The sequence below is a fragment of the Phoenix dactylifera genome, chromosome 7, assembly GCF_009389715.1.
Source record: "Phoenix dactylifera cultivar Barhee BC4 chromosome 7, palm_55x_up_171113_PBpolish2nd_filt_p, whole genome shotgun sequence".
Classification (NCBI taxonomy): Eukaryota; Viridiplantae; Streptophyta; class Magnoliopsida; order Arecales; family Arecaceae; genus Phoenix; species Phoenix dactylifera.
The window spans coordinates 468,710-495,579 of record NC_052398.1 but is presented as its reverse complement, the minus strand read 5'-3'; the positions used below and the strand labels follow the sequence as shown (position 1 = coordinate 495,579).

At 37.0% G+C, this 26,870-nt stretch overlaps 1 protein-coding gene across 5 annotated transcripts; it reads left to right on the top strand.

Annotated features, from left to right (window-relative positions):
• Positions 1-43: 43 nt before the first annotated feature.
• Positions 44-26,542, top strand: LOC103714099 (calcium-transporting ATPase 5, plasma membrane-type-like). 5 transcript variants are annotated; one of them, XR_605159.4, is made up of 35 exons: positions 44-285; positions 400-578; positions 1,709-1,825; positions 1,909-1,951; positions 2,688-2,800; positions 2,897-3,028; positions 3,134-3,223; positions 4,497-4,566; positions 6,539-6,609; positions 6,715-6,798; positions 6,890-6,967; positions 7,048-7,119; positions 8,482-8,565; positions 8,836-8,918; positions 8,995-9,103; positions 9,184-9,239; positions 9,370-9,412; positions 9,493-9,576; positions 9,759-9,893; positions 10,633-10,698; positions 10,788-10,886; positions 13,902-14,012; positions 14,091-14,258; positions 15,146-15,205; positions 21,251-21,415; positions 22,623-22,739; positions 22,852-22,950; positions 23,041-23,178; positions 23,736-23,836; positions 24,681-24,726; positions 24,885-24,972; positions 25,263-25,370; positions 25,464-25,555; positions 26,013-26,092; positions 26,239-26,542. XR_605159.4 is itself a non-coding variant. In XM_039127812.1 (35 exons), the coding sequence occupies exons 2-35, from the start codon at positions 444-446 to the stop codon at positions 26,277-26,279; spliced, it is 3,225 nt and encodes a 1,074-aa protein (XP_038983740.1). In that variant the 5' UTR covers positions 45-285; positions 435-443; the 3' UTR covers positions 26,280-26,542. The 5 variants fall into 5 exon arrangements, 4 of the variants coding, with proteins under 4 accessions (XP_038983741.1, XP_038983740.1, XP_008799454.2 ...); XM_039127812.1 differs by having other exon boundaries at positions 45-285; positions 435-578; positions 24,838-24,972; XM_008801232.4 differs by having other exon boundaries at positions 45-285; positions 432-578; positions 24,838-24,972.
• Positions 26,543-26,870: the final 328 nt, after the last annotated feature.

The following is a 26,870-nucleotide window of genomic DNA, read 5'->3' as shown; positions in this document are numbered from 1 at the left end:
AACATGCAACGGTCTTGCAGAGGTGCCTATAAACCAAACATCCATCTCGCTCCCGTTGTTTGTGGTAAGTCGCCTCTCCGAAGACTCCGCGACGAGAGACCGGATTAGCGGAGGAGGAGGAGGAAGAAGAAGAAGGCATCCTTATCGAAAGAGATAGATGTTACATTAAAAGAAAGAAGAGAAGAGAAGAGAAAGGAGGAGGAGACGAAGGAAAGAGGGAGGAAGGGGACCAGAAGGAAGGCGTTTCCTCCGCCCACCCTCGCCCCCGCTTCCCACACCTTCAAGGTGAGACTCCATATACACGGCACGCGGTCGCCTCTTCCTCCCCCTCTTGTCTCTCTTTCTTGATTTCCTGTTGGGGATATGAGACGAACGTCTGATGCTGATCGGGCGGCCCAGATTCGGTGGGCTCGGTGTCATCTCTCCTGCAGCAGGACGACAGGATGGAGCTGCGATCGCCGGGACGGTACCTCCGGCAGTACGATGAGGAGTACGGCGGCAGCGAGGTCTGCACATCCAGCGATGACTTCGATATCCCGGCCAAGAACGCCCCCGTCGAGCGCCTCCGCCGATGGAGGGTATGTTCCCTTCCCTTCTCCCGCACATTGCTTTGATTGAGACGCAGACGTGATTGCGTGCTGTGTGTATAGATCATTTCTTGGTTTCATCTTTCTCTGCTTCTTGATAAAGTTGGAGATTTCTTCTTGATAATGGAAACCGAGACGAATTCGAACCGACAGGGAGTTCGACGAAAAATGAACTGATGAGTAATTCTTCATTGCATTATGTGCTGGCTTCTGTAACCTTGAATCGGCGGTCCTGGTCGGGAGAAGGCACGCGTGCTAAAAGAATAGATGCTAGGGAGGGTTTATTCTTATGGTTGTCGGGTACGATTCTAAGGCAAGGAGTGTTTCACGAACGAGAACTGAATGGTGGCTATTGAGAGGAGCTAACTTAACCTTGATATTGAAGATCATTATTTGTAACAGATAGAGGACATAGTGAATGTGTTGCTTCCATTGGAATTCAGAGAGAAGGTTCTTCACATTGATAGCGCAAAACCTTGAGATTGAGAATGCCCTTTATGCGCACAGATGGGCTGGGACAGAACATGATAGATTAGGTCTCCGGTAGAAAATGTTAATAAAAGTTAAGTTGAAATGGCAGAAGAACTGGTTAAACAAAGAATGCCAACTGAATTTGGGATTATTTGTCAAGGAAAAAAAAAGGTATAATTCAGCAGTGGTTAGGGGAAATATCAAGAAACTATTGGATCGTAGATTATCAAAAATTATATATATAAAAAAAAGATTAAGAAAATGGAAACATTTGGATTGGAAGGAAAGATCGTGGAAAGAATAGTCTGCAAAATAGTCAGAGGAAATCAATATTACTTGTAGAACTTTCCAAGAGCTCCATAAGCCAATTTCTTTTATTTCAATTGAGGTGGTATAAAGCTGAGAGAATGCTCTTATAATATTGAGAATTATTAAGCATCTCTTGGCTAAGATGAAGAGTTTTATTATTACTAGGTTTGGTAGGGAAGAATGTACGTTTGGTTCTTTTTTATTTTTCTGCTATATGATAATTAAGCCTAGCAAAAGTATGGCCTATTTTTTTCAATTAATTGTCTTATTAAAACCTCAAATGGATGAGATGTCTTGTGGATTATGGTAATTAACGATATGGTTATTTTCTTTTGTGGCAGCAAGCTGCCCTCGTGTTGAATGCTTCTCGTCGATTTAGATACACATTGGATCTAAAAAGGGATGAAGAAAAAGAACAAATAAGGGGGAAAATTCGGGCTCATGCTCAAGTCATACGGGTATTAATTTCATCCACAATTAGGCCTGAATTTTTTGCATAATCTGCGATAGTCTGCATGCATCCTAAATTTGTCTTTTTCAGGCAGCATATCTTTTTAAGGAGGCCGGGGAAAGAGAGCCACCAGGTATTCTATTCTTGAATTCTTTTGCTTGATTAATGATCTGTTGTTCTTTTTGAAGGAAAATGGAATTTGCATTGCCATGAATTTCACAAATCTAATTACCTCTATCATGTCTTTGTCCTGGACTTTCTCTTTGTATCTTGAATTTATTTGAGGGTATTTGCTGATCTTTCTTTTACCAATATGTTCCTCATTCCATTGTTAAGGAACTGTTGACTTGAGTATATTTGATATCATTTTGTTCTCATAATATGGTGATATTGGACTGTTTTGAAGTGTAATTGTGTAATCGGGTCTCAAGTTTTGAGTTACGGATCTCTTAGTATTGGTATTACTTTTGTAACTTGGCCAGATAAATTACCTTATAGGACCTTGCATAGTTTAAATTTTACTTACCTATGCGTCTACAATTGCTTGATTGTGTAATTTTTATGCGACCAAAGTGGTTTAGGATTCCATTACTCTATTATTATTTCACTTCTTCTTTCTATTTTCTGTTCCTCTTTAATTGTGTCTTTCTTTTTTTATTTTTGCACTCAGACTGCTTTAATTTGATCAGAGTATGATGTCTTTTTTCTCTTAATTTGTTCTGTAAGATCTTAAAATGACCGGTCATGATTAACTTTTTTACGTTAAAATATCATGCCATTGAATTGTTTTATACTTGTCCGGATTTCGCACTGCCTTTTTTCTCTATTCTGTTTATCTTGTATAATGCTCATTTGCATCTCATAAACAGATAGTGTTGGAGGAAAGACAATAGCTCCTGTTGGTGGTTTTCAAATTGGAGTGGAGCAGCTCACTGTGATGAATAGGGATCATAATTTTTCGGCTCTACAAGAATATGGGGGGGCAAGTACTTTTCAGATATTATATTTTCACTCTTTACACTTCGTTGTGTTATCTATTAACTATAGAGAAGGTGTGCAAAAATTTGTGTACGCTCAGGTTAAAGGGCTGTCAGATATGCTGAAGACCAATATTGACAGGGGAATTAGTGGAGATGATGCAGAATTATTGCATAGAAGGAATACATTTGGGGCTAACACATATCCTCAAAAGAAAGGAAGAAATTTTTTGGTATGATTTAACCTAGCTTTAGTATTATTTTATTTTTCAAACGTCGCTCCTTGCTGAGGATTCATGTTCAATTGAATTTTGTTTCTTCTCATTTGGTGATTGTAGGTTTTTTTATGGGAAGCCTGCCAAGATTTAACCCTTATTATCTTGATGGTAGCTGCAATTCTATCTCTGGCACTGGGCATACAGACAGAGGTAAGTTTTACTTTGTATTTCATAATGAAGATTTTGTTTTACTGGCCTTCATATGCAACAGCAACAATTTTAATATGTTAGATTGATGTTTGTTTATTCTGTACCTATGTTTCCAAATATTCATTGTCTTCCTCCTTTATATTTTTATTCTTGTAGCTTTCTATCCCATTGGTCTTTTGAATTCACATGGTGTCCTGTATTATGCAATTTGAAATATTTGTTCTATGAATTAAAAAAAGACCATTTAGGTCACCTTTTTTCCCTCTTGTTTTGCTATGTGTGTAATACATAGATCATGCCTAATTAGATTTTAAACATTTCCAAGACTTTTATTAACTAGATCAAAATATGCCGGGTAAAGTGGTTTGTTATGTTTGTTGGAATTTTGGAACCCCACAGCTGGTTTTACTCTCTAGCCAACGGTAAATTTCTTTGACGTAATACTTGTTTACTTCATATTCTGAGATCTTTTCTTTAACAGCTTTCCCTTCTAGTCTCCATGAGGCTTGCTTTTAGGCCAAGACTATAGATTTACTAGTCTTTTTCTTTTTGGTTTCATTCTTTTAATCAAACTGAGGATTATGTGTAGAAATTTTAAATTGAAAAAAGTAAGCTTTCAATATTTTAAGTGCTTGACAGATCTCTTCTATTACAAATGTGATTTCATTATATGTAAGTAAAAAAACTCTCTTTGCGGATCCCTCCATCTGGGAATTATCAAACTGGGCATCTTTTCAAGGATGACAGATTCTTGATGATTATTTTTGTGATGTCGGGTTATTTCTATTACGTGACACACTCCTTGCTCGGTTCTATCCTGCAACTTTAATGACATCCTTTTTCCTCTATACTATTTTAATTAACAACCAAATGGTATCTTCTTTACTTCTTTATTGTGCAGAACTTCTTTTAATGAACATAATTGAAATTCTGTGTGCTAAAAACGTGAATATATGGACCAAGGTTCACCATCTCGGTACCGGACCCTATGCTGGCACTATGTCGGTATGGGATGGTACAGGCCTTTTGGTACGCCACCTATGCCGGGTCTTGGTATTGAACCAGTACGATACAGTATGCCTTGTATCGTCCGGTTTGAGCCAGTACGGCAAACCATATGGACTGTTATAAGACAATGAACGCTTTCTATATTACGGAATTTTCTTTCAACCGTTTTGCATTTGAAAAGGAGTCTCAATGAATGAACCCCTTGTATATGTTGATTTCGGATTTTTTTGCCCGAGCTTTCATGTGCTTCTGTCTTTCATCTTAGGGTTTAAGCGAAGGATGGTATGATGGTGGTAGCATTGCCTTTGCTGTTATTCTTGTTGTACTCGTTACAGGTATGACCTTGAACTTTTTCACCCCTCTCCAATATATGCACTCGTTACAGGTATGACCTTGAACTTTTTTACCCCTCTCCAATATACTTGTGTGTTGAAACTTCTTCCTTTTATACTTTATGAAAAAGCTTAGCAGCCATATGCATCCTATTGTGTCAAGATGCCATTGTGTAGTCCTTATGCCCTATATTCTATTATTGTTAAGGTATTGCAAACTGTTGTTTTCAGTTGGAAACCATTAACAACAAAAATCAAAATAAGAAAAGCAATGTTATCCAGACATTGCAGAAGCTGGATTTTGCCATGTCCAGACACTTGGAACCTAGATGCTTCATAACATTCCTTGACCAGATCAGCAAACTGTAATATCATCATAGCTATGTATCAACTTTTGGCACTAAGAAGTTTTCACTCTAACATAACATTTAGCAAAATTTCTATGAATTCTATAAATTAACGAAGTGATCCACGCTCTCTATCTCTTTCAAAAAAAAAACAGCAACTGGTTTAACAAACTATTCATTGGATACACGTGTCCGTACATATTTGTAAACATATCTATATAATAATGACATGTCCCTGTATGTTTTTTAAGACCCCAAGTCTGACTCTTTCAGACAGTTGGACACTTGACAACCATGCCATATCTCCAGGTAACGTTCGAGAAAACATAGTAATCAGAGCAGACCAGACACCGACCCAGCCAAGGGGGTGGGTCACCAGTCCAATTGAGTGGTCACCAATTCAACTGCCGGTTCAACCGGTCAAGCCAAAGGCATATTGAAAAAATAAAATAATATAAAATTGTTAAAATTATATTGAGAATAAGTATCATGATTCGACTCAGCAATGTATCTCATTAGTTAGGAGAGTTAGCCTGTTACACTAGGTCAGAGATTTGATTTAGTGTTCTCACCTGTTTTACAATTACTTTTACCGAGGACATTTTTTGAAAGATAAAAGCAAGGATTCAAGTCCTGATGGCACAACCCATGGGATACCAAGACAGGGTACCATCCCATGTGTTGGGATAGGACCATCCCACCTTCATCCCAGCATCCTAATCGGCACGTTTTGGGACATCCCTTGTCCCAAGTGTTAGGATGGGACAGGATGGCAGTGCATCTTATTCCATGGGAAAAACGGGACAACCTTGTCCCATGGGATTTAAAACCTTGGATAAAAGGATCATACAGGTCCATAAAAACTGCAAGGTTGAGTGGAAACTGCCTGGGTTTGGCGTGTTTCAATGGTTCAAACCCAGGCTGATTGCAGATATGATTCAAATATTGAACTGAATCTGACCTAGGCCCAGTTTGCTGGGTTTCTGGTCTGCCCAGCCAGTCTCATCCAGTTCTTATAACTATGGGGAAAAAGCTAATTGCCTGAATTGTGGAGCATGTAGTGCCTTTTATGGTTATCCTGACGCATGAGAAAGCTTATTAAATCAGTTGGATGATATCTTCCCCAACTTTTCTACTTTTTTTTTACAAGCTGAGAGAATGCTTGGTCATCTTTTGCTTCATTGTATGGTTGATTGGATGCCTCTTTCATGTTTGTGGGTTTTCTACTCACCAGTCAAGCCACCTCTATCCTCTCAATATAAGAGCGAACATATGCTTTGCAGCCTAGAGTTGTCTAACCTTTCTGAAGCTACATATTTCTAAATTCTTTGCTAATGATATAGATCTTACACTTTCTGATCCTTAAATAGATTACTGTAGGGTGATATTATGGATGAAGTATTATCTTTTGCTGGTAGACTAAAACTTAATTGTTAGGCTTATCAGTAACTTTTGGATTGTGATATTTCTCTTTCTTTCTTTCTTTTTCAAAGATAGGATTCAATGTACTGTTTGTGTGTGAACTTATTTTATTTAGGCTTGGAATCAGTGCATGTTAATCATGCAGCTTTAATTAACGTCTATTCAGCACAACCTTTTTACCTTCTTTTTTCTTCCCCATGTTTTAGCTATCAGTGACTATAAACAAAATCTTCAATTTCAAAATCTGAACCAGGAGAAGCAAAATATACATTTGGAGGTGAGTATCACCATGAGATTTTTTCCTGTAATTCTCCTTTTGTTTTCTTAATGCGGAGTTTTGCTAGTTGGAACTGTTTAAATATCTATTCCTTGGGATACCTAGGTAATCAGAGGTGGTAGAAGAACTGAAGTTTCAATATTTGATCTCGTAGTTGGTGATGTTGTTCCTCTTAAAATTGGAGATCAGGTAGGTAGTGAAAGTAATTTTAGCTAGACTAAGATCCACCTTGCCATCTTGCATATTCAAACTGGTTGGGCTACTTTAATTTGTTTTTCAGGTTCCTGCTGATGGCATTTTACTATCTGGCCATTCTCTCGCCATTGATGAATCTAGTATGACCGGAGAAGCCAAGATTGTAGGTTTTTATATTCTTTTTCTTTCTCGATCTTTATTTCAAAATGTATTGAGCAGTGGTAATATGATTCTTTGCCTCAGGTTCACAAAGATCAAAAGGCCCCATTTTTGATGTCTGGTTGTAAGGTTGCTGATGGCTATGGTACCATGTTGGTAAGTGATTGTTTTACATATGCTGATGTTTTGCCATATATCCTATCACTTTGGCTTAGAAACATATGATTTTCATATGCTGAGACTTAAGTTGTAAACGGTGGTACTGCAAGTTTTGAATTTTCTTAAAACCATCTGACCAACCAATAGCCATGAAACTGCCTTCTCTTTTCTCTAATATATGGTCACATTGTTAGAAATTTGAATACCGTCTTTCTGGGCTAGACTTAGCATGCACAGACACAAGTGAGTTCTGAAGTATCAACACTAACCATCGAAAATGCATTAAAATTCATATAATAAATATATCTGGTCAAGATGGCTGCAGCAGAAAGTGCTTAGACTTAATATTTATTTTTAGACATGAACAAGACGCATTTATAAGATTATTGAGATTTTCAGCTTATATACTCAATTCAAGAATTTGTTGGTTATTCCATTGTCTTGTTTCTTGCTTCCAAGGGGCATTCCTCGCTCAAACATATAAAATTGTCGGATCAGTTGTGCAGGCTGCTTTGTTTTGTTCACCGGAAAAGAAAGTTCCTGTATTTTACTCAACTGAGTACTCTGTTCACGAAAGTTACATTTATATTCTATTAGCATATTTACAAAAAGAAGGTCAAAGAATAATAGTAAGTTTATAAATTAACTAATGTAGACTTTTCATGTATATTGACATCCTAAATCAAACCATGTGTTCAGTACAATCAAATCCGTAATAGTTGATATCTTTTTTGAAGCAAGGTTAATACTTTCAAGATTCAGCCTTCCTATGTAGTAAAACAATAAAAATCAAATCTTTCTTTACATAATGAGATTTTAGCCAATTGAGAACCTGTAAATAGGTCTGTTGATGAGAGGAACACTGCTTTTGGTCTTCAAGAATTGTTTGAAACTTTGATCCACTTGAAGAATTGTACCCAAAATAATAGCACTGGCAATGATAGAGGAATATGTTTTTTTTTTGGGGGGGGGGGGGGGCATTAAAGACGGTCCGGAATTGTGAAGTATTGGTGTTAAAGGTGTTGGATTCGGTTTAAGTGGCTACATCAGGAGGGAAATGTCAAAAATGATGCACCACTGGAATTTTGAGCTGGGATTTTATAACATGGTTACCATTTCAAAGGAAACGGGTTTGGTTATAGACCAACGGTGAAGTTGGATGTATAATGCTGACTCCATATGGATGGGACAAGGTTTGTTATTTGGCCATTAGGAAACTATGATGTAAAAGTTTTGACAAGATTCTAAAATGACATTATTATTCTACAGGAAAATCATTATGTGTTTACTTTATCGGGGGGCAAGTCTTGTACTACATTATTCACTTCATCTTTTGTTCCTTTTTTGAACTGCGTCCAGGTAACCTCTGTTGGAATCAATACTGAATGGGGTCTATTGATGGCCAGTATTTCGGAGGATAATGGTGAAGAAACTCCTTTGCAGGTTTGTTTTTTCGTTTTTGGTAGAATGAGTTCTATTTTGTAGAGAGTTTGTTTATTTTCGTTGCTGTATGGTATCTTCTATGAGTTGTGTGAATAGCTAAGTAGAATATGCCTTTTATGGCTTTATATTGTTATTTTTCTCTAGAATAGGTGCGCTTTAATGGTGTTGTTGTTTGTTTTCTTTGCTGTTTGGTATCTTGTACGAGTTGTGTGAATGGCTTAGTGGAGTATGCCTTTTATGGCTTTACATGGTTATTTTGCGCTGAATTAGGTGCGCTTGAATGGTGTTGCTACTTTCATTGGTATAGTTGGCCTGACAGTTGCTGCTGCAGTTCTTGTAGTCCTCCTAGCTAGGTAAATGGGAGTTTTTGAGCAATTAATTTAGGATTATTCATTTTTTTTTTACATTTTTTTCAAAAAAAAAAATCAGGTACTTCACTGGGCATACAAAGAATCCTGATGGAACTGTTCAATTCATAAGGGGACAAACAGGTGTAAGAGATGCAGTAAATGGAGCCATTAAGATCTTGACTGTTGCAGTATGTATTGGTGGATCTAGTATACTTATATTGTATAATATTTTGGTTATAGGGGCTTATGATCCTGTCATTTGTGATAGGTGACAATTGTGGTTGTTGCGGTGCCTGAAGGGCTTCCACTGGCTGTGACCTTGACGTAAGGATGTGCTATATGTTGATAAGATTATTTTATCTTGTTTTATTAAAAAGTTCACTTTCTCCTTAAATTGAAAGGTCACTTACTTTTTCCTCTTTGTATAAATTAACTTTTTCCCCCATTTTGTCAGCCTTGCATACTCAATGCGAAAGATGATGGCAGACAAGGCCCTGGCACGTATTTTGCATATTTTTTAATAAACACATTTGTAGACCTATAAAATTGAATGAGATTTAAAATATTTGTACGACAGGTGCGTAGGCTTTCAGCTTGTGAAACCATGGGTTCAGCAACAACAATCTGCAGTGACAAGACTGGAACTCTGACCCTGAATCAGGTATATCAATTTGCACTTTTGTAGCTGCAATTTTGTTATTTGATGATAATTATACTTTCTTTTCAAAAAGTTTAATTGCTTAACTATTTGATCATGAGATGAACATCTTTGCAACATGTGAACTTGAAGTAAGCTTTATATGTTTGGCTTTAAACTCTACAAGGATTACTCTTTTGTTATAGATGACTGTTGTGGAGGCATATGCTGGTGGAATGAAGTTAGATCCTCCAGATGATGTTGAACAGTTGTGTGATATATCTCCTCTACTGATTGAAGGCCTTGCTCAGAATACAACTGGTGATGTGTTTGAACCTGAGGTAAACCTCTTTTATCTGGTTTAAATGTCAATCTTATAACGTGGATTACTATTTCAAATGGGTTGGAAGAACTGTAATTAACCCAATTTATTGTGTAACTAAATTTATTGGGCTTTCCTGTGATTAAACTTCTTAGATCATACTGTTTTAGTAAAAGGCAGAGATGCAACTTTTTACCAACTAATACCACTAATATGGTAATATACAAGTGATATTCTAGATGCAATCTGATTTTTTTTTGTATTTTTCTGCTGAATTAGTACTTCTGGCACACAATTGGTGCATGTCTTCTGGAACAGAACTATAAAACCTTTTGTATTTTACAGAACAATGTCTGAAACACTGGCTAGAATAAGAGTCTGGACTATAGATTCAGTGTCTGTTTATGGTACCTTTGTTATTGTTGTTCATTTTGCAATGCTATATTATAGAATGCTTGTTATGATGTTTGTGAGATTTCACTGACTCCTGTTTTCTTTGAGGTGTTTGACTATTTCACTGTTGATTATATAGTTGTAAAGTTCTCTACTTCTCTTGACTGTTGCACATCTGATTTATACAAATGCCTTTGTTGCCATTTTTTGTAAAGGAGGTTTATTTTTTTCTTGGATGATGTTCTGGACTTAAAAATTTTGTGTAGCTCTTATTTTCTGTTGTAACCTTTCTGTTACATGCCTTGAAGTGAAATGATATTCTGTAGCATGTGAAACATTTAATTGAACATATTTTTCTGAAATAGGATGGTAAAGCTATTGAGGTTTCCGGCTCACCCACAGAAAAGGCCATCCTTTCTTGGGGGGTTAAGGTACAAGGTTATGCAATTCTAGTTGCTTTTCTTATAATTTTTTTTTTGCCTATCAAATTCTGATTATAATTGGCATCATACCTTTATAGCTGGGAATGAAGTTCAATGAAGTGAGATCTAAATCTTCAATCCTTCGTGTCTTTCCTTTCAACTCAGATAAAAAGCGAGGAGGTGTCGCAGTACAGCTGGTAATGACATCTCATATAAATTCTAAAAGCTACACTGATTCTGTATTTTCTTTTGATAAGAAATAAAATTTTATCTACATTTTTTCCTTTCCTGGTCAACCTTATAGTTTTTTCTTGACATTTTATATATGATGCAAATACGACTGGAGATGTCATTCTGAGATAAATTGCTTCTCACTTTAAAAGTTGGCTTTTGGGATTCAACACATATTGATGTCCCTGAAGCACCCCGACAGCTAGTAGCCAATATTATCTAAACACAATTGTCGAGACTGGAACATAGTTCTTTTATATTAAGGGTGTGTTTGGTGCATGATCTGCCGTACCGGTCGGTACGGGCCGGTACGGGCCAGTACCGAACAGAATCGGTTCGGTACAACTACATTTTTCGGTTTCGACCATTCGCAACCCGTACCGGCCCGTCCCGATCGGTACCGGCCCGTACCGGCTCCAAATTTTTTTTGGCTTTTGGCCCGAACCAGCCAAACCGGTACGGCATCGGTTCGGTACGGTACTGCTACCGTATCGGTACCGGCGCCCATCGGTACGTCGGTACGGCCGATATGGCGGACCTTAAACTTTGGTATTTTTTTTAAAAGGCCTTTTTTGGCTTGTAAAGTCAAAAAGTGCTTTCTGAAAAAAGTAGATGGTTGGTAACATCATTTAAGAACTGCTTCTCAAAGAGCAGAAGTCAAAAAGTGGAGTTTAGGAGAAGCTGGAAAGACTAAACTTCTAGCTTCTATTAGCTAGCTCCTTATCTTTCAAATATGACAAGTCTAGAATAAGAAGTTATCTTAAGATATGTTCTTATCAAACGTCAAATATACAAAAGTTCTTATTTAGAAGTTAAGTAAAAGTGTTTCTTGAGAATGATTCTTTGAGAAGTCGAAGCAACGCCAAACATGCCCTAAGCCAAGGTGGAAGTCCTTTCCGTAGGTGTTCATGATGTCAACTTCAGTAGAAGCCCATATGATAATATGAGCCCTTTTGTGTTGGTTGGAGAGGTTTAGGACGATAATGGAAATACACCATTGGAGTTTGCTGAAATGTGAGAACATAAAGTGAAGTGGAGGCAAAAGCTCATGTACAGTCTCGTAGAGAAACTTGAGCCTTTATTCTTGCATCACATATAATGCAACAAGGCCAAATAATGTCCTTTCTCAGCCCAATATGAAGAGCCTCCTTCAAATGTAAATCAAAAGGATTAAAGGCTTGTAATTTTTTATAAAGTAAATGAAAGGAAATAGTTTTGCCATTAGTGAAACCTTGAATATTATTTATGAACTCATAGTGAGGTTGAGTTGCTTCTCCTTCCTATTCTTTCTTTTTTCCTCCAAATAGCTTGTTCTTTGCTGTCCAAGAGGAATTTTGCTGTAAAATGCATCCATGTTATGGAAAAGGGACCTTATGTCAGCAAGCACAGTTACATATGATTTCATACTGAACATGCTAGTTAAAGCCATCATCATGCCTATTCGACAAATGTCTAGCACAATTATAACCAAATGTAAAAGAAAACAACAGGAATTCATAGTGACTGTCAAACTTTTCTGATGATGCACTAGTTACTTCTGAAATTGCGATATATTAATTTATTTACAATTTGTGTAAGATATGATATTCCGTGATCTTCTCCTTGGTTTTTGTCTATCTATTTTTTTATTCTTGCCGAACAATCTCATATTGTTGCCCTCTCAGATCTCACTAGAAGAATGAGGAATACCAGAGATGAGGATGTGGAGTTATTGATGCAAACTCTTGTCCAAATTTGGTACATGTTACTAACATTGGATGTGTTCCAATGAAGCAACAAGTAATGTAGCACAAAAAAGTGATATGCATGCATATGGAGGCTTGACAGGTCAACCACCATGAGAGGAGTTTTGATTTAGGAAAACATGTCAAGACAGAGGAAGTCTTCAATAGCAGTGATAGCAAAAGACCAAAGGGGGCTCCTCATCATTTGGATGTGAACCTACTTTGAAATGGGTGACTCGTGATTCATGTCTAAATTGGAATAGATGGAATGGAGCTTGTTGACTGTGGTTGCGATTTGTGATTTTAATTAGGTACTTACTTGAGTGAGGTACTGTTGTGGATCTTATATTCTTGTAGTCTCTCCTTGGTAGAGGCATTATTCATTAGCGATTGCAGTATTGCGATGCTTGGAGTACCTTCTTAACAATCATTGGTCACTGCTTCCACTCCTTAACTGATTCCAGAAGCTCAAATTTTCCAAAATTAGCTAAAAAGAATGGTAGTCAATTTCTGAGTAGACTATCCTGCAGTAATGACTAGTGAATTACATGTAGATCATGAAGTGTTATATGGTGCTTGTTACTGGAAATGTCATCAATCAGTTGTAAAGGTTGTGGCAGGAAAACCACTTAATCATGCTTTCACTTCCTCCTAGCATACTCCTAAGTCTCAATGTGCTCATGGCTTTGATATTTGATATTTAATATTTTATTTCCTTTTGTTCATCATCTTGTGTGTTCATGTATAGTATTGGCTATTGTTTAGTATGTTGCTGTAATCGAACATTCAATTTTGATGGTGTATATCTCGTTTTGTTTGTATATAACTGCAGGCAGACTCTAGGGTCCATGTCCCTTGTTGGAAGGGGATGCTGAATTAGTGCTAGCTGGTTGTTTGTTTCTAATTGTGTATAGTCGGTGTTATATTTCCATATGTTTATTTTCACAATCGTGTTCATGTATACAATGGCTACTGTTGAGTATGTTGATGTGTTCCAACTTTCAATTTTAGTTGTGCATGCCTCCTTTTGTTTGTTTATAATTGCAGCCAGACTCTAAGATCATGTTTACTGGAAGGGAGCTGCTGAATTAGTCTTAGCCTTTTATTTGTTTATAATTGTCTATATTCAGTGTTTTATTTCCTTTTTGTTTATCATCATGTGTTCATTAACAGAATTGGCTATTTTTGAGTATGTTGATGTGATCCAACGTTCAATTTTAATGGTGTATATATCCTTCTGTTTGTTTACAATTGCAGCCAGACTCTAGGGTTCACGTCCATTGGAAGGGGGCTGCTGAATTAGTGTTAGCCTGTTGTTCCAGTTGGCTTGCTCTGGATGGTTCGGTTCAACCAATGACCTCAAACAAGGTAGAAATCATTCAGTTCAATCTTTATGCCCCTTTGATCATAATAAGTTAGTTTCTGAACTCTCACAAACCCTTGCAGATGAACGAATTTAAGAAGTCAATTGAGGATATGGCAGCAGTTAGCCTACGCTGTGTTGCGCTTGCATATAGACTGTATGATCTGGGAAAAGTTCCAAATGAGGAACATAGAGACACCTGGGAGTTGCCTGATGATGAATTGATTCTGCTTGGTATTGTGGGGATAAAGGTTTGTTCTAAAAAATTTAATTAACAATCTCCAGGTTGATTTTCTATTTTCCTTGAGGTATCTTTAGTTGTTTACTTCAAAACAGCCCCTGGTGTAGTCTCTGTTTTATTATTGAAGCTCATTCTTTAGCATTAGATGTTCATTATTGATTTCCATATCAAAAAACCGAGAAGAAAAGTAAGGAGTGGTTTTAGCGATTTCCATACCAGAAAACCAAGAAGAAAACTGAGGAGTGGTTTTAGCTTACACAGAAATTGTCTTCATAATAAAATTTCTGGACACTAATCAGAAAATTTTATGGGACCTAAAACTCCTGCAAATATCTATTTGGGAGAAAATAATGATGATAGGAAAATATTAGAGTAAATACAAAAATTCTTAAAACTTATATTAGTTTATAACAGCAAAACTGAATAGGTTGGTATGCTTATGAACCAAGTTGATGACTGTTGCTGATGATAACTCATCTAGAGTAGTGGCATTGTTCAATCTATGAATGTGTCTTTCAGAAAAATATGTGAGCTAAATTGGCTGATATCATAATGAAGTGACCTCTTTTTTTCTTATATCAAAACTTAATTGATGACCATTGATGACCACCAAAAATTATCTGGCCACAAACCTGTGGTTGGAGTGTTAAATCTTGAAAATGCTACATCTGTATGATTTTATTATTGTAGACAGGCACAACAACAGACATTATTAATATACTATCCATACAACCAGACAATGCTTCTTGATCCTCTCTCAGTGACCACACCAAAAATTGCCTTTCTAAGTTCGAGGAATAAGTAGTGACTCCATTGCTTATGATCATACGTATTGCTATACTTAATGGGTAGTTTCACCTCTCATCTCTTTTGCTAAACAAGTGTTTTTTCTTGTAGGACCCTTGTCGTCCAGGGGTAATGGATGCTGTGAAATTATGCACTAAAGCAGGTGTCAAGGTATCCTTTGATATTTGTTTTCTTTTAAATATGACAAAATACAATAAATGCAAGCAAAATTTGTTTTGCTAAATACCAGTTTAAGTTGTTCACATGACCCTTTGGACAACGTTTCTTTAATTTGACAGAACGCAGAATTGTAAAAAAATTTATTCTACAATATTCATTAATGTCTAACTATCCGTTTGACTTTTCAATACCATGGTCCCGTTATGCTTTTCTGTCAATATGGTTTGAGTTCACATGGTCATTTGGTGTTTTAATGCCAATTGCTTGGACATGGTATGCCACATGAGCTGAATATTGTCATTTTTGTATCCTCTGTTATTGATTAAAAATCATTAAATAGACTTGGGAGAAAGGTCCTTAATTGTTCATGTAAATTAAAACCAGAAGACATTTGTAATCTGTTTAGGCTCTGTACCAATTGCATAATTGTAGTGCTTTAGAGCAAAGAATCAATGATCACAGGTTCAAAACAAATGGTGGCTATCTGTTGTTAGGGATATCATATTTGCATAGCTCAGCCTGTAATCAACACATGCACACACACACACACACAGAGATCATGATTTGATTAAGGTGGCTTAGAGTTTCCAATGCTCGATCAATTGACATCCTTTCTTATGCATGTCTGCCAATTTTAGTTCAAGCACAAGCCCCATTGTTTTATAAGAACATGTTACCATATAGGAGCAGGCTAGGCATTTCCTAAATCAAAAGTCAATTGCATTTTCCAGGTTGAAATCAAGGTCCGCCGTCGGCGGACAAGTCGGTACGGTATCGATACCGGTACCGTACCGAGACGGTATACTTAGGCGTGCTAATAACCGGCGCACCCATTTTTTTTAGTTTTTCAAGTTCAATTAATTGGTAATCAATCTTTTTCAACTTTTTCAATGATTTTAAGTTTATTTTGATATTTTTTTGATGTTTTTTAAGGTTTTTATGATCCTGGTTTAACCTAAATGATGCATTTTGTTGTTTTAAAATGATACAAAACATAAAATGATTAGTGAGATATTGCATGCTACAAAAAACAATATGAAATATCCTCAAATCAAGTAGTGAGGTGAAAAATATAAAACAATACAATCAATTATATATATTTAAAGTACAACATACATACCGATGTTTAAAATTTCGTCGAGCGGCGATGCCTTCCGTAGATATCCGGATCATTAGCATAGTCAGGAGGCACATCAGCCCATCTCTCTAACCAAGTAGCATTATTGTTTTGTATATTTATCCCATAAGGAATGCGCTCCGGATTGTAAGCACTCAGATTTCTCGCTGAAGCTCTAGCTCTGAAAGGTATCTTCTGGCTGATAAAACGGATGTAAAGGGGCTCATCTGAATATGCCGGCAACAAAATTTGACCCGCAAGATGCCTCGACCTACATAGGATAGTAGCTTCCGGAAGATGCTTCAGACGCACCATATTCATATCTATATCCATATGGGTTATAGGCTCTTGTGGCTGCGGGTAATAGGATCCAATACACGACTCGGAACCTGATACGTTTATGGATCCTACTCCACATGCGAGGTCATCTGCAGTGGCATCGTGTCCTGAATGACCTCGAGTAGTTCGTCTCCTATATGCAATCGAATTCTTGTGGGCTCCAGTAGATCGTGTACCATGATTTTTTCTTGTGTAACATGCGTAAAATGGGGCTCATCGGTGAATTGAAGACTACTCTGCAGCTGTTTTATAAATGGTGGTCTCATATACTCTACTCTCCGTGGCCAGTAGATCCATGACCATTAGAGCTGCTACTTTTGGTTTCTGAATATGAGTGAACTGGCTCTTCCTCCACACTCTTTATAGGGGCTGCAGGTGTCTTTTGTTTTTCTTTTTGATGTGCTAGTATCTTTCGTGCTACTCGTCTGTTTATCTTTCGTGCTACTCTCTGTCTACTTATCTTTCATGCCTCTCTTTGCCTATCTATATTGGGACTATGTATGTTGCCCTTCTGATCGAATCGATTAGGTAGTGTAGTAGTCTCGTTTAAGCATTTCTCGATCATATCTCTGAGAGGATATCTTGGACAAGAAGTCATGTGGTGACTGGCTCCCCTGTGGCTGTGACTGATTAGTTGGAAGGATGCGTAGAATATTGCTTTCTGCCTATTGCCTTGCATCGATCCTAGCCTTATTGGTTACGAAACTGTTCCGTCGTGGAGACGATCCTCGCTCATCAACGGCTTCTACTGCTGGTCCACAAGCCATCCGATCATAGGATCATCCTCATAGTCAACGAAAGCACTATGGATCGGATCTGTGTATTTTAGCTCCACTTCTTTCTAAATGCACTTCAGCCTCAACCTCAGATTGTAGTGAACATGTATAAGGTCGTTAAAGCGTTTCTGTATCAAACGGTTCCTCTGCTTATTGTGGATGAGGACAAAGATGGATCAGTTGCGCTCACAGTTACGCAAAGAGACTGTCTGGAAGAGGATTGGGATAGCTAGCTACTTAAAATTTTTCATGGACAAACCAAAATGAATCTACCATTTAGCTGTAAAAACATTGAAAAAAATTATTAATAAGATAGTATCATATTAGTAACCATCTAATGCCAGGTAAATGTCCTCTTGATGTGTAATATACCTGAATTTATTTTTTTTTTTACTTACGATAGTTGTTGAGACTCTAAAGCTGTCAGTGTTATCTCTAAATATTTTAGTCTGTAAAAAAAACTGTATTGTAATATGTTAATAATTAAATATACCAATTAACTTACACATGTTACTTAAGTTAATTTACCTCTTTTAGACATAGGATCGCGACTTTTGGATTAGGCTCCATCTTATAAATCACATTATGCAGAGCGGTCAGAAGTTCGTCATCCATATCAATTTTAGCTATGGTGTACTAAAACTTTGGGTTCAGGTAGTATGCTACAGATAGAGTTCGTTATTGTCTTAATAAAATTGTACGTACAAGTACATGAGCAGTTTAATTTTCAATATTTTTTCTTACCTGCTAGATGCAAGTTCCTACCCATTTGGTAGTCCCACCGTCGCTCAATGATGTTGATATACTCTTGGGCATGCGTCGGATCTACCTTCTTGATCTTAATCTTTGCCTTCTCGATCATATAATGCAAGAAGCCCATCTAGGGTAACCTCTCGTTGTCCACGATCCGAAGCACTTCATACAATGGTCTGATAGCTTTTACTATCGTAGTGGCCCACTGCCAGAATGTCTGCCTCGTTACCAAGTCCTAGACAATGCTCCCTTCAGTATCGGCCCTCGCATATCTACTTTTCTATTAACTCAGGACTGATAAATATTTGACGCAGGGCTGCTTTCCTCTCAAGAAGGTTATCGAATGTGACGTAGTTGGTAGCAAACCGTGTGACTCCTGATCTCAAGATCTCTTCTGCATACCTTCTCATCAGCGAAAGGATTCATGTATAGTTATAAATATATCTGGTGATGGTTTGGGTTGTTTCCACTGTCTGCTGCATCCTATGAATCTTCGTAGCTTGAGGGAATCTTTGTAGCGTGATTCACTAGTTTTGTTGCTTAATTTTAGCTCAGATCCATGTAGAACCCAATAATGGGTGCTACACATATTTTTTAGGTCCGTGAGCATGCATCAAAGGCTATTTATTACTCAACTTTTTCTAAGTTTATGCCTAGGACATTGTGCATATGATCGCATCAAAACTTGAATAAATGGACACCAAATTTTATTGGAGAGTAGCTTGCATGTTCCTATATACACTTCTAATTTTACATTTTTTAATTTTATTTTATATATATTTATTTAGTTTTTTAATTCAAAAATATATTTTTATTTTTAAAAATTATATATAACTCAAAAATTTAAAAATTTTATGTCATCGTGTAGATCGTCCATATATCTATAATATATTATAAAATCAAATCCAAATCAAAAATTTTGGCATGATCATTCCTTATTTTGCAAATTTCGAGCTATTTTTTCAAGCCCTCTCAAAAAATAGAGGGAATGAGATGGGAAAGAGGAAGCACATACCTTATTTAGGCTTGGATCTTTCTTCAATCGCGTTGAATCGGTGTGATTTTGCAAATTGGGGGGAAGAGGGAGCCGTTTAGGCATCTTGAATGCTAAACGAAGTAGAGGTGTTGGAAAGGCCAAACTTTTAACAAAAGAAACAAAGGGGGAGGGAGCCCGGTTCCGGCCGTTCGGTCCGGTTCTGCTCTTTTCCAGCTGGTTCCGGTCGGTTCGAAATCCATTCGGCCGGTTCAGAGCGGGAGCTGATTTTAATGGGCGAATTGATCCGTTTTGAAACTGGCTGGTTTCGGCCGGTTATGGTTGGTTCGAAACTCGTTCCGACTGGTTCGGGCCTTTGCAGTTGGTTCTGGTCGCCTCGGAACCCATTCCGGCCGGTTCGAGGCCGAAATCGATTTTAATGGGCAAACCGATCTGGTTCTTCATCGGGTTGGCTTGATACGGGCCATACCGGACGGTTCGGTCTAGTTCAGCCTACCTCGGCTGAAATAATGAAACTTGCAAAGGGAAAGTGATGGGGGCAATTGACTCTAGAGAAATTGGTTTTCAATTGAAGTATGGACAGTTGGATGTGAAATAAAAAATGAGGAATAATATTTAAAATCATAGAGGTAGTCTTTATCTATTCTTATACTTAGCCTTAGCCGATTTGCAGATAATAATTATTCCTAAAATAGAGTCTAATCATAAACCGATTTCTAATGGTATCTATGTAGATCTGGTAAGCAGATATGACTAGACATAGATACCTTTAATAAAACAGAAATAATCTTTTCCTGTTTGTTTTTGTTAAAAATCTCACCACTTACATGGATGGAAGGAACAAAAATTCAAGAGCCATCCTGCTACCCATTCGTGTGTGGGTGGACGGGAGGAGAGAGAGGTGACTCGATGGAGGTCTTTTCCTCCATGGATCCATTTTCATCTCTCCTTTTGCTTTTAACCACATTTTAACTTTTAGGGTCTCTTTCTAGCAAATATAATGAAAAATTACATGCATTTATGATTTATTTTGTGTTTTTTCATTACTAGGATAATAAGTAAAATTAATGCTATTTATTTAATCCATTAATGTTATAATGTGAATACCAGCACAACAAAAAAAGCGATGAATGTAGATTCCCTCCACAAAGCATCCATCATGTTGATTTCTCATCATTATATCCCTAATAAATTATCCATTGCCAATTGCCATCGCAGTCATTGATCAGTGGCTGTTCTTGTTGCCCCCTCAAGCAAGTTCCTGGCTCTACTGCTGGTGAAACCTATATCATAATCCTTGTGAATCTCTTGCTTTTTATCTGCTCACGTTTAAATAAGGAAAACATGAAGGAAAATATGGTGGATCAGGTTAGTATGGATTAGGATTATGTTGAACACATGTCAAGCATTCAGCGTGGTGTCCTGCTACCAGCTTACATGTAAACCACTTCCATTAGCAAGCATTCCTATTCTTAAAGCAAACACTGTCATCAATGGAGATAAAATGGGACAGAATTTTAAAATGGAATGCTTTTGGAAATACGCTCTCTCCAGCCTTTGCCATATGCTTGTGAAGCGCATTTATTCATCTGCAAAAGTTCACAGTATGTGGTAAAAAAAATAAATCTATAATCTTTTTGTGCGTTTATTTTTAGATTGCGGTGTAAATATGCATTCTATTCTACTAACAAGAGTTTGCCTCTGACAAATGACACAATTTCACATGCTCATATTGCTTGCATGTGAAGAGGAAGTTGCATGTCTTCAGAATAGGTTAATTGAGTTTCGGGTGTAAAAAGAGGTTGCAATCTGTGCTTGCAGACTTTGTCATGAATTTATGGTAGTATTCTATATCAGTTGGGGTCTAATCTTATGGTCATGTGTTTCACGCTAGATTTGTTCTAAAAAGTTTTTGGTTTCCCTATTGTTGAGTAACTTTTTTTTTCTTTGCTCTTCTGGAGATCTTACATCTTATTGATTCTCAGTTGTTTGGTTTACATCTATATTTTATACCATGTGATCAATTGACGCTTGAAGGATTGCTTATGGATTAATAGGTGCGCATGGTAACTGGAGACAACATCCAAACAGCAAAGGCCATAGCTTTGGAGTGTGGGATACTTGATTCAGATGACAATGCCACTGAACCAACCGTTATAGAAGGAAAAGCATTCCGTGCCTTGTCTGAAACAGCAAGAGGAGAAATTGCTGAGAGGATAACTGTAAGTTTAGACAACTATGGTACTTATTTAGAGTGCTTTTTTGCAATTTAACTTGTTTGTTTTAACCACCGTAATTCACAGACAAACTTATAATTACACCATGCAGCATTAACCATTACTTATTTGGGCATATATTATTGCAAGAAAAGCTTTATATAATAATGACATATAAATACTCAAAAGATAACTTGTTTCAAAAATTTTATGCTTCTCTTGAGTTCAATAGAGAATAATTGGTCATATGCCCAATCTCATAATGTTTGCTTGGCTCAAGCTTTTCATAACTTCTCTTGGTGCACACTTCAAGTATAAATACTTTCAAGCATGATTCAAGCAGAATCTGGAAATTTCCAGCTCTACTATGAATAAATTGATTTTCTCTATGAGTGCCGCATGCATCTTTCTTTTGCATGGCATCTAGAACAAGTTTCTTAGTTTGCAAGTTTTGGTAAATTTAGTGCTGTCCTTTATATAACCACAAAAACCACTGTACTTCCTATTTTGAAAAAAAAATTTAACAGGATAGAGTATACATTGAAGGACTTAGTCATTTAATTCTTTACAATTTATTGCACTTCAGTTTTGGCACTTTGGCTTAAATTGGTGCTTCAATGATGTAGCTCTATAACAAACCTTGTCGTCCTTCTTCCTTAGTTGAGACTCCATTCCAAGCTTGAGGGAATCTTTGGAGCGTGATTCACTGGTTCTGTTGCTTGTATTGCACAAGCACAGCCAGTAAACTGGACATTTCTCTGAACCAGCACATCATTATGGTTTTATGGTAAAATCCAAATTTGCATGTTATTGGCACAACTCTTGGATGATCAACATTAACTCGGGAGTCAGTCATAAAATGTCAAGGATGTTGTTGAACTTTCATGCAACCAACCCCATATAGATAAGATAAGGCTTAAGAATTAAGGATTTATGAAACAATAACCACTGAGCCTTAATTTGTGTGTCATGCTTCATGAATCATTCTTTGCTAATCCTTTATGATTAATATTTCCAATAAGGGGTATGTGTTTTCATGTGTGTGCATGCGCAAGTGCTTGGGCGTGTATATGTTTATACATTGGCTCTGATGTACTTATTTCATGCGAATTAGTTTCATACATTCAACAAGAAAAATAAAGATGAATTGTATGTATTTGGCTGCATAACTATCATAAGAATGACTCATTAATTTGTGAAAATTTATGTAAAGGTAATGGGTAGGTCGTCTCCCAATGACAAACTTTTACTTGTCCAAGAATTAAGAAAAAAGGGTCATATAGTTGCTGTGACTGGAGATGGCACAAATGATGCTCCTGCATTACATGAGGTTTGGCTGTCTATCTATTTCTTTTTTATTTGACATATAATTATATTTGCTTAGTGCTAAGACTCCTATTCTGTAAATGCAACATACTCAAGATGTATATCTTGTTTTTTAGGCAGATATAGGTCTTGCAATGGGAATTCAGGGGACAGAAGTTGCAAAAGAAAGCTCGGACATCATCATATTGGATGATAATTTTGCATCAGTAGTCAAGGTTGGACACAAATCTTAGGGCTAAATGTACTCACTTGGATTCAAGCTGCTACATGGGATGAGAAGATGTATGATTTTGTCTTCATTTCAGGTTGTCCGGTGGGGCCGTTCTGTCTATGCAAATATTCAGAAATTCATCCAGTTCCAGCTAACTGTCAATGTTGCAGCCCTTGTAATAAATGTGGTTGCAGCAGTTTCATCTGGCGATGTACCTTTAAATGCTGTACAGGTTGATATAAGATTCTTTGCCTTTTTTTGTTTGGTGGTGGTTGGCAACTTCTCTTTTGTCTTGCCCAAATATAATTCATTTGTTGCTATTCTACTTGAGTCCCTATGCAGAATAGCTGTTATGCTGCCTGAAATGCATGCCAATTGAGTTGTATCCTAGCTTCTCGTCTGTAAGGATGAAAATACCACAGCAGATATGCGCTAATCTTAATAAAGTTACTTGCTTGGATACATCTTGTTTGGGTAGAAAAATTAATATATTAGTTTTTGCAAAAGCATGGCCTTTCTGTAAGGATGAAAAGGCCACAGAACATATACACTGATCTTAATAAAGTTGCTTGGATACATCTTGTTTGGGTAGAAAAATTAATATATTAGTTTTTGCAAAATCATGCCCTTTCTGTAAGGATGAAATGACCACAGAAGATATATGCTGATCTTAATAAAGTTACTTGCTTGGATACATCTTGTTTGGGTAGAAAAATTAATATATTACTTTTTACAAAAACATGCCCTTTCTAGTTATGTACCAAGCTTCACTTTTCTTGTCTCTCGCAGCTTCTTTGGGTCAACCTCATCATGGACACGCTTGGAGCGCTTGCATTGGCAACTGAACCACCAACAAACCGGCTTATGAACAGACCCCCTGTTGGTCGAAGGTTAGAAGAATTTATGTTCTATTGATATATATGCTGACTTTATATGGTGATTTAATGGACTAGATGACAGGTAGCACTACTGTAGTAATTTACACTAATGCTTTTATTTTGTTTGTGTTTACCTCAATGTTTCAAGGGTCTTGGCATGCATTACCTTTTGAGGGACAGTACAGGTGGAGAAAGTGTAGAATTATGCAAAGACAATTCTGCATCAACACTTTGAGTATTCACTGCACCAATATGAAACCATGCATTTATAGTCTAAAATATATAATCCTTTTTAATGGACAATACAAACATATACCTTCTCCAGCCAATCCTTTGAATACTTATGTTCAGACAATGTCAACAAAAATTCCTAGAAGAAAAGATGACATCGGCCACTGATATAGGAGTAGTAGATGGTGAATTATGTCGAAAACAATAAGGGAGATGGTTTCAAAGCTGTCCAGAGTAGCTTGTTGCTCAGCGATAAATCTCTAGTTGCTGTTTACTTTTTGTTTGGGCTAAATAGCATAAAGCATGAGGAAGATGTGATTTGGAGATTGCAACATTAGTTTCTCTTGTTGCTTTATTTGGAACAGCATTTTGATATGTACACAAAAAAAAAATTTTGTAGCTAATCAACTTATGATGGTTTACCAAGTCATACTGTTTTTGATTTTGATGTAGTTATTGATGATTTCTCATACTTTGACCAGAGAAAAGGTTGCTTCTGAACTCATTTCAGGAGGAAGTACATTTTATTTCTTTTAGATATTTAAATCCTAGTTCTGATAATACATGATCATATAATTATGAAGTTTGTTTAATTAATACAATGGCATCTCATCTATTTCTTCAGGGAGCCTCTCATTACAAATATCATGTGGAGAAATTTAATAATACAGGTATTTCCTTTTTTTAGTATTATAACTGTGCATCCTTCACTCTTTTGGTTGAATTTTATGTTTGCTGGACCTACTTCAGTTTACTGATTTGTTCAATGAGAGCAAGTGCAGGCTTTTTATCAAGTAGCTATCCTCCTTGCTTTCAACTTTGGTGGCAGGAGTATCCTGCATATGAAGGATGATACTGTAGAACATGCAGAAAAAGTGAAGAATACCTTTGTATTTAATACATTTGTCCTATGCCAGGTAAGCCTAACTGTTTTCCTTCAGAGTTGAGCAAAAAAATAAGGATAAGCATTTTAACTATGTTTAATTATTTTTATGTCTTATTGAATGTTCTCCAGCATCTTTTGTTTCATGGAACTATAATCCTGCTCAAACTGCCAATTGTGGCTAACATAAACTTGTCTAATCAGTTGTTTAGAATAGGATTGTATCTGTAATCATTCTCTTGGTGTCTGTTTCATCTTAAGCCTGAGATTATGTGTTACTGTTTCTTGAAGGTTTAATGATATAGTTATGACCTTTCCTATCAGATATTCAATGAGTTCAATGCTCGAAAACCGGATGAAAAGAATGTTTTCCGTGGAGTCACAAAGAACCACCTCTTCATGGGGATAATTGGAATAACCGTTCTACTTCAGGTACGAAAACTCAAGAAAGTATTTTTTTTGAATCTTGCAGAATCTTCTTTTGTGATCACTTGCAACCAATCAAGTGGCTACAACGTGCTGCAGGTTTTGATAATCGAATTCCTTGGACATTTTACTTCAACTGTCAGGCTCAATTGGAAGCTGTGGCTGATCTCAATTGTTATAGCTTTTGTAAGGTATACCTTGCTATTGTTTTAGCAACTTGGTGATCTTGTGAGCATTTGTCATGCCTCTTGTTTCTTTAGTCTTTACATATTGAAATTGTCAACAGCACCTTTTCAGTCAACCCCTCGTTGTTTAGCTAACCGCCCAGATATTTGTACAGAATGATGAATAGGCCCTTGGATTCCAGTTTAATGGAGCACCATTGCATTAGCCCTACTAACATTGTGACTTGCCTAATCCTAGTTGTTTTAGTGGAGATAATATAACATGGGTTATCGAATAAATATCGAACATATGATATCAAGGCTCATGGATGTCCTTATGAACATTCTCTCAATGAATGGAAGAAACTTGGCCCTCAACAGTGTTCACCAATTGGTTGTCACTAAGCACACACATTATACATTAATATTTCTTCCGTTTTCTTAAAAGTTACTCACAGTATTCTCGCATATTTTCTGCGCTCAGTTGGCCTCTGGCTCTTCTTGGGAAGTTCATACCAGTTCCTGAGGCTTCTTTCAGATGCCGGAGGAACCCCCAACACCAAGGTCCTGTTTCATGATTCATAAATATTGCTTGATTATGTATCATAATTTTATATATATTTATGAAACAAATCGAGGCCACAAACAGCTTATATTTTTCAGAAAAAAGTGACCGCACTCTGCCTTACTTATCTTTCTTCATCTTGCAGATGAGAGGGCCGACAGGCAGCGAGATGACAACAATATTTGATATGCAGCAGCTGTTCAAAATGTGGATATTTTGCTAAACTGCCTAGCTGTCGCATTCTTGCGTCATATAGTGAAGAGCATAGCCCTGCTTCTAATATGTATATTAATTGAACAAATGGTTCTACTTCGCTCTTAAGCGAGTGCAACTCCTTTGTACGGGGCGACATCTAACATATCTCAAGGTCTAATATATGTAACAAACATTCCATGTGCTTGCATAAAGCTAGTCACAGATCTCCCATCCGTTTATAGTTTTGGTTATTATTATGGGAGTATAGTAACTTCGAAAACCCAGTGCTTGCCCTGTAGTTGTTACGGCCAGCAGCAGTACGTATTCCGTTTTGGTTATTATCATGGGAGCATAGTAACTTCGAAAACCCAGTGCTTGCTCTATAGTTGTTACGGCCAGCAGTAGTACTTATTTCTTTTATTTTGGCTCGCGCCTTAGAACCTGGTTGCTGTCCCTTTGATGGAATCTAAGGCCAAGATGTCTGCAGGTTCTCTCCTTTTTATTGCCTTTTCAGAAACAATGAAACGTAAGTAGGACGTGCGAGACAGGCTACGGTTCCCTCCTCCCGGAGGAAGGTGAACG

Coding starts and splice junctions, on each gene's coding strand:
- LOC103714099 (XM_039127812.1), top strand. CDS start 444: ATGGAGCTGCGATCGCCGGGACGGTACCTCCGGCAGTACGATGAGGAG. Junction 2,801..2,896: donor CTCTACAAGAATATGGGGGG/GCAAGTACTTTT, acceptor GTGTACGCTCAG/GTTAAAGGGCTGTCAGATAT. Junction 14,013..14,090: donor AACCAATGACCTCAAACAAG/GTAGAAATCATT, acceptor AAACCCTTGCAG/ATGAACGAATTTAAGAAGTC.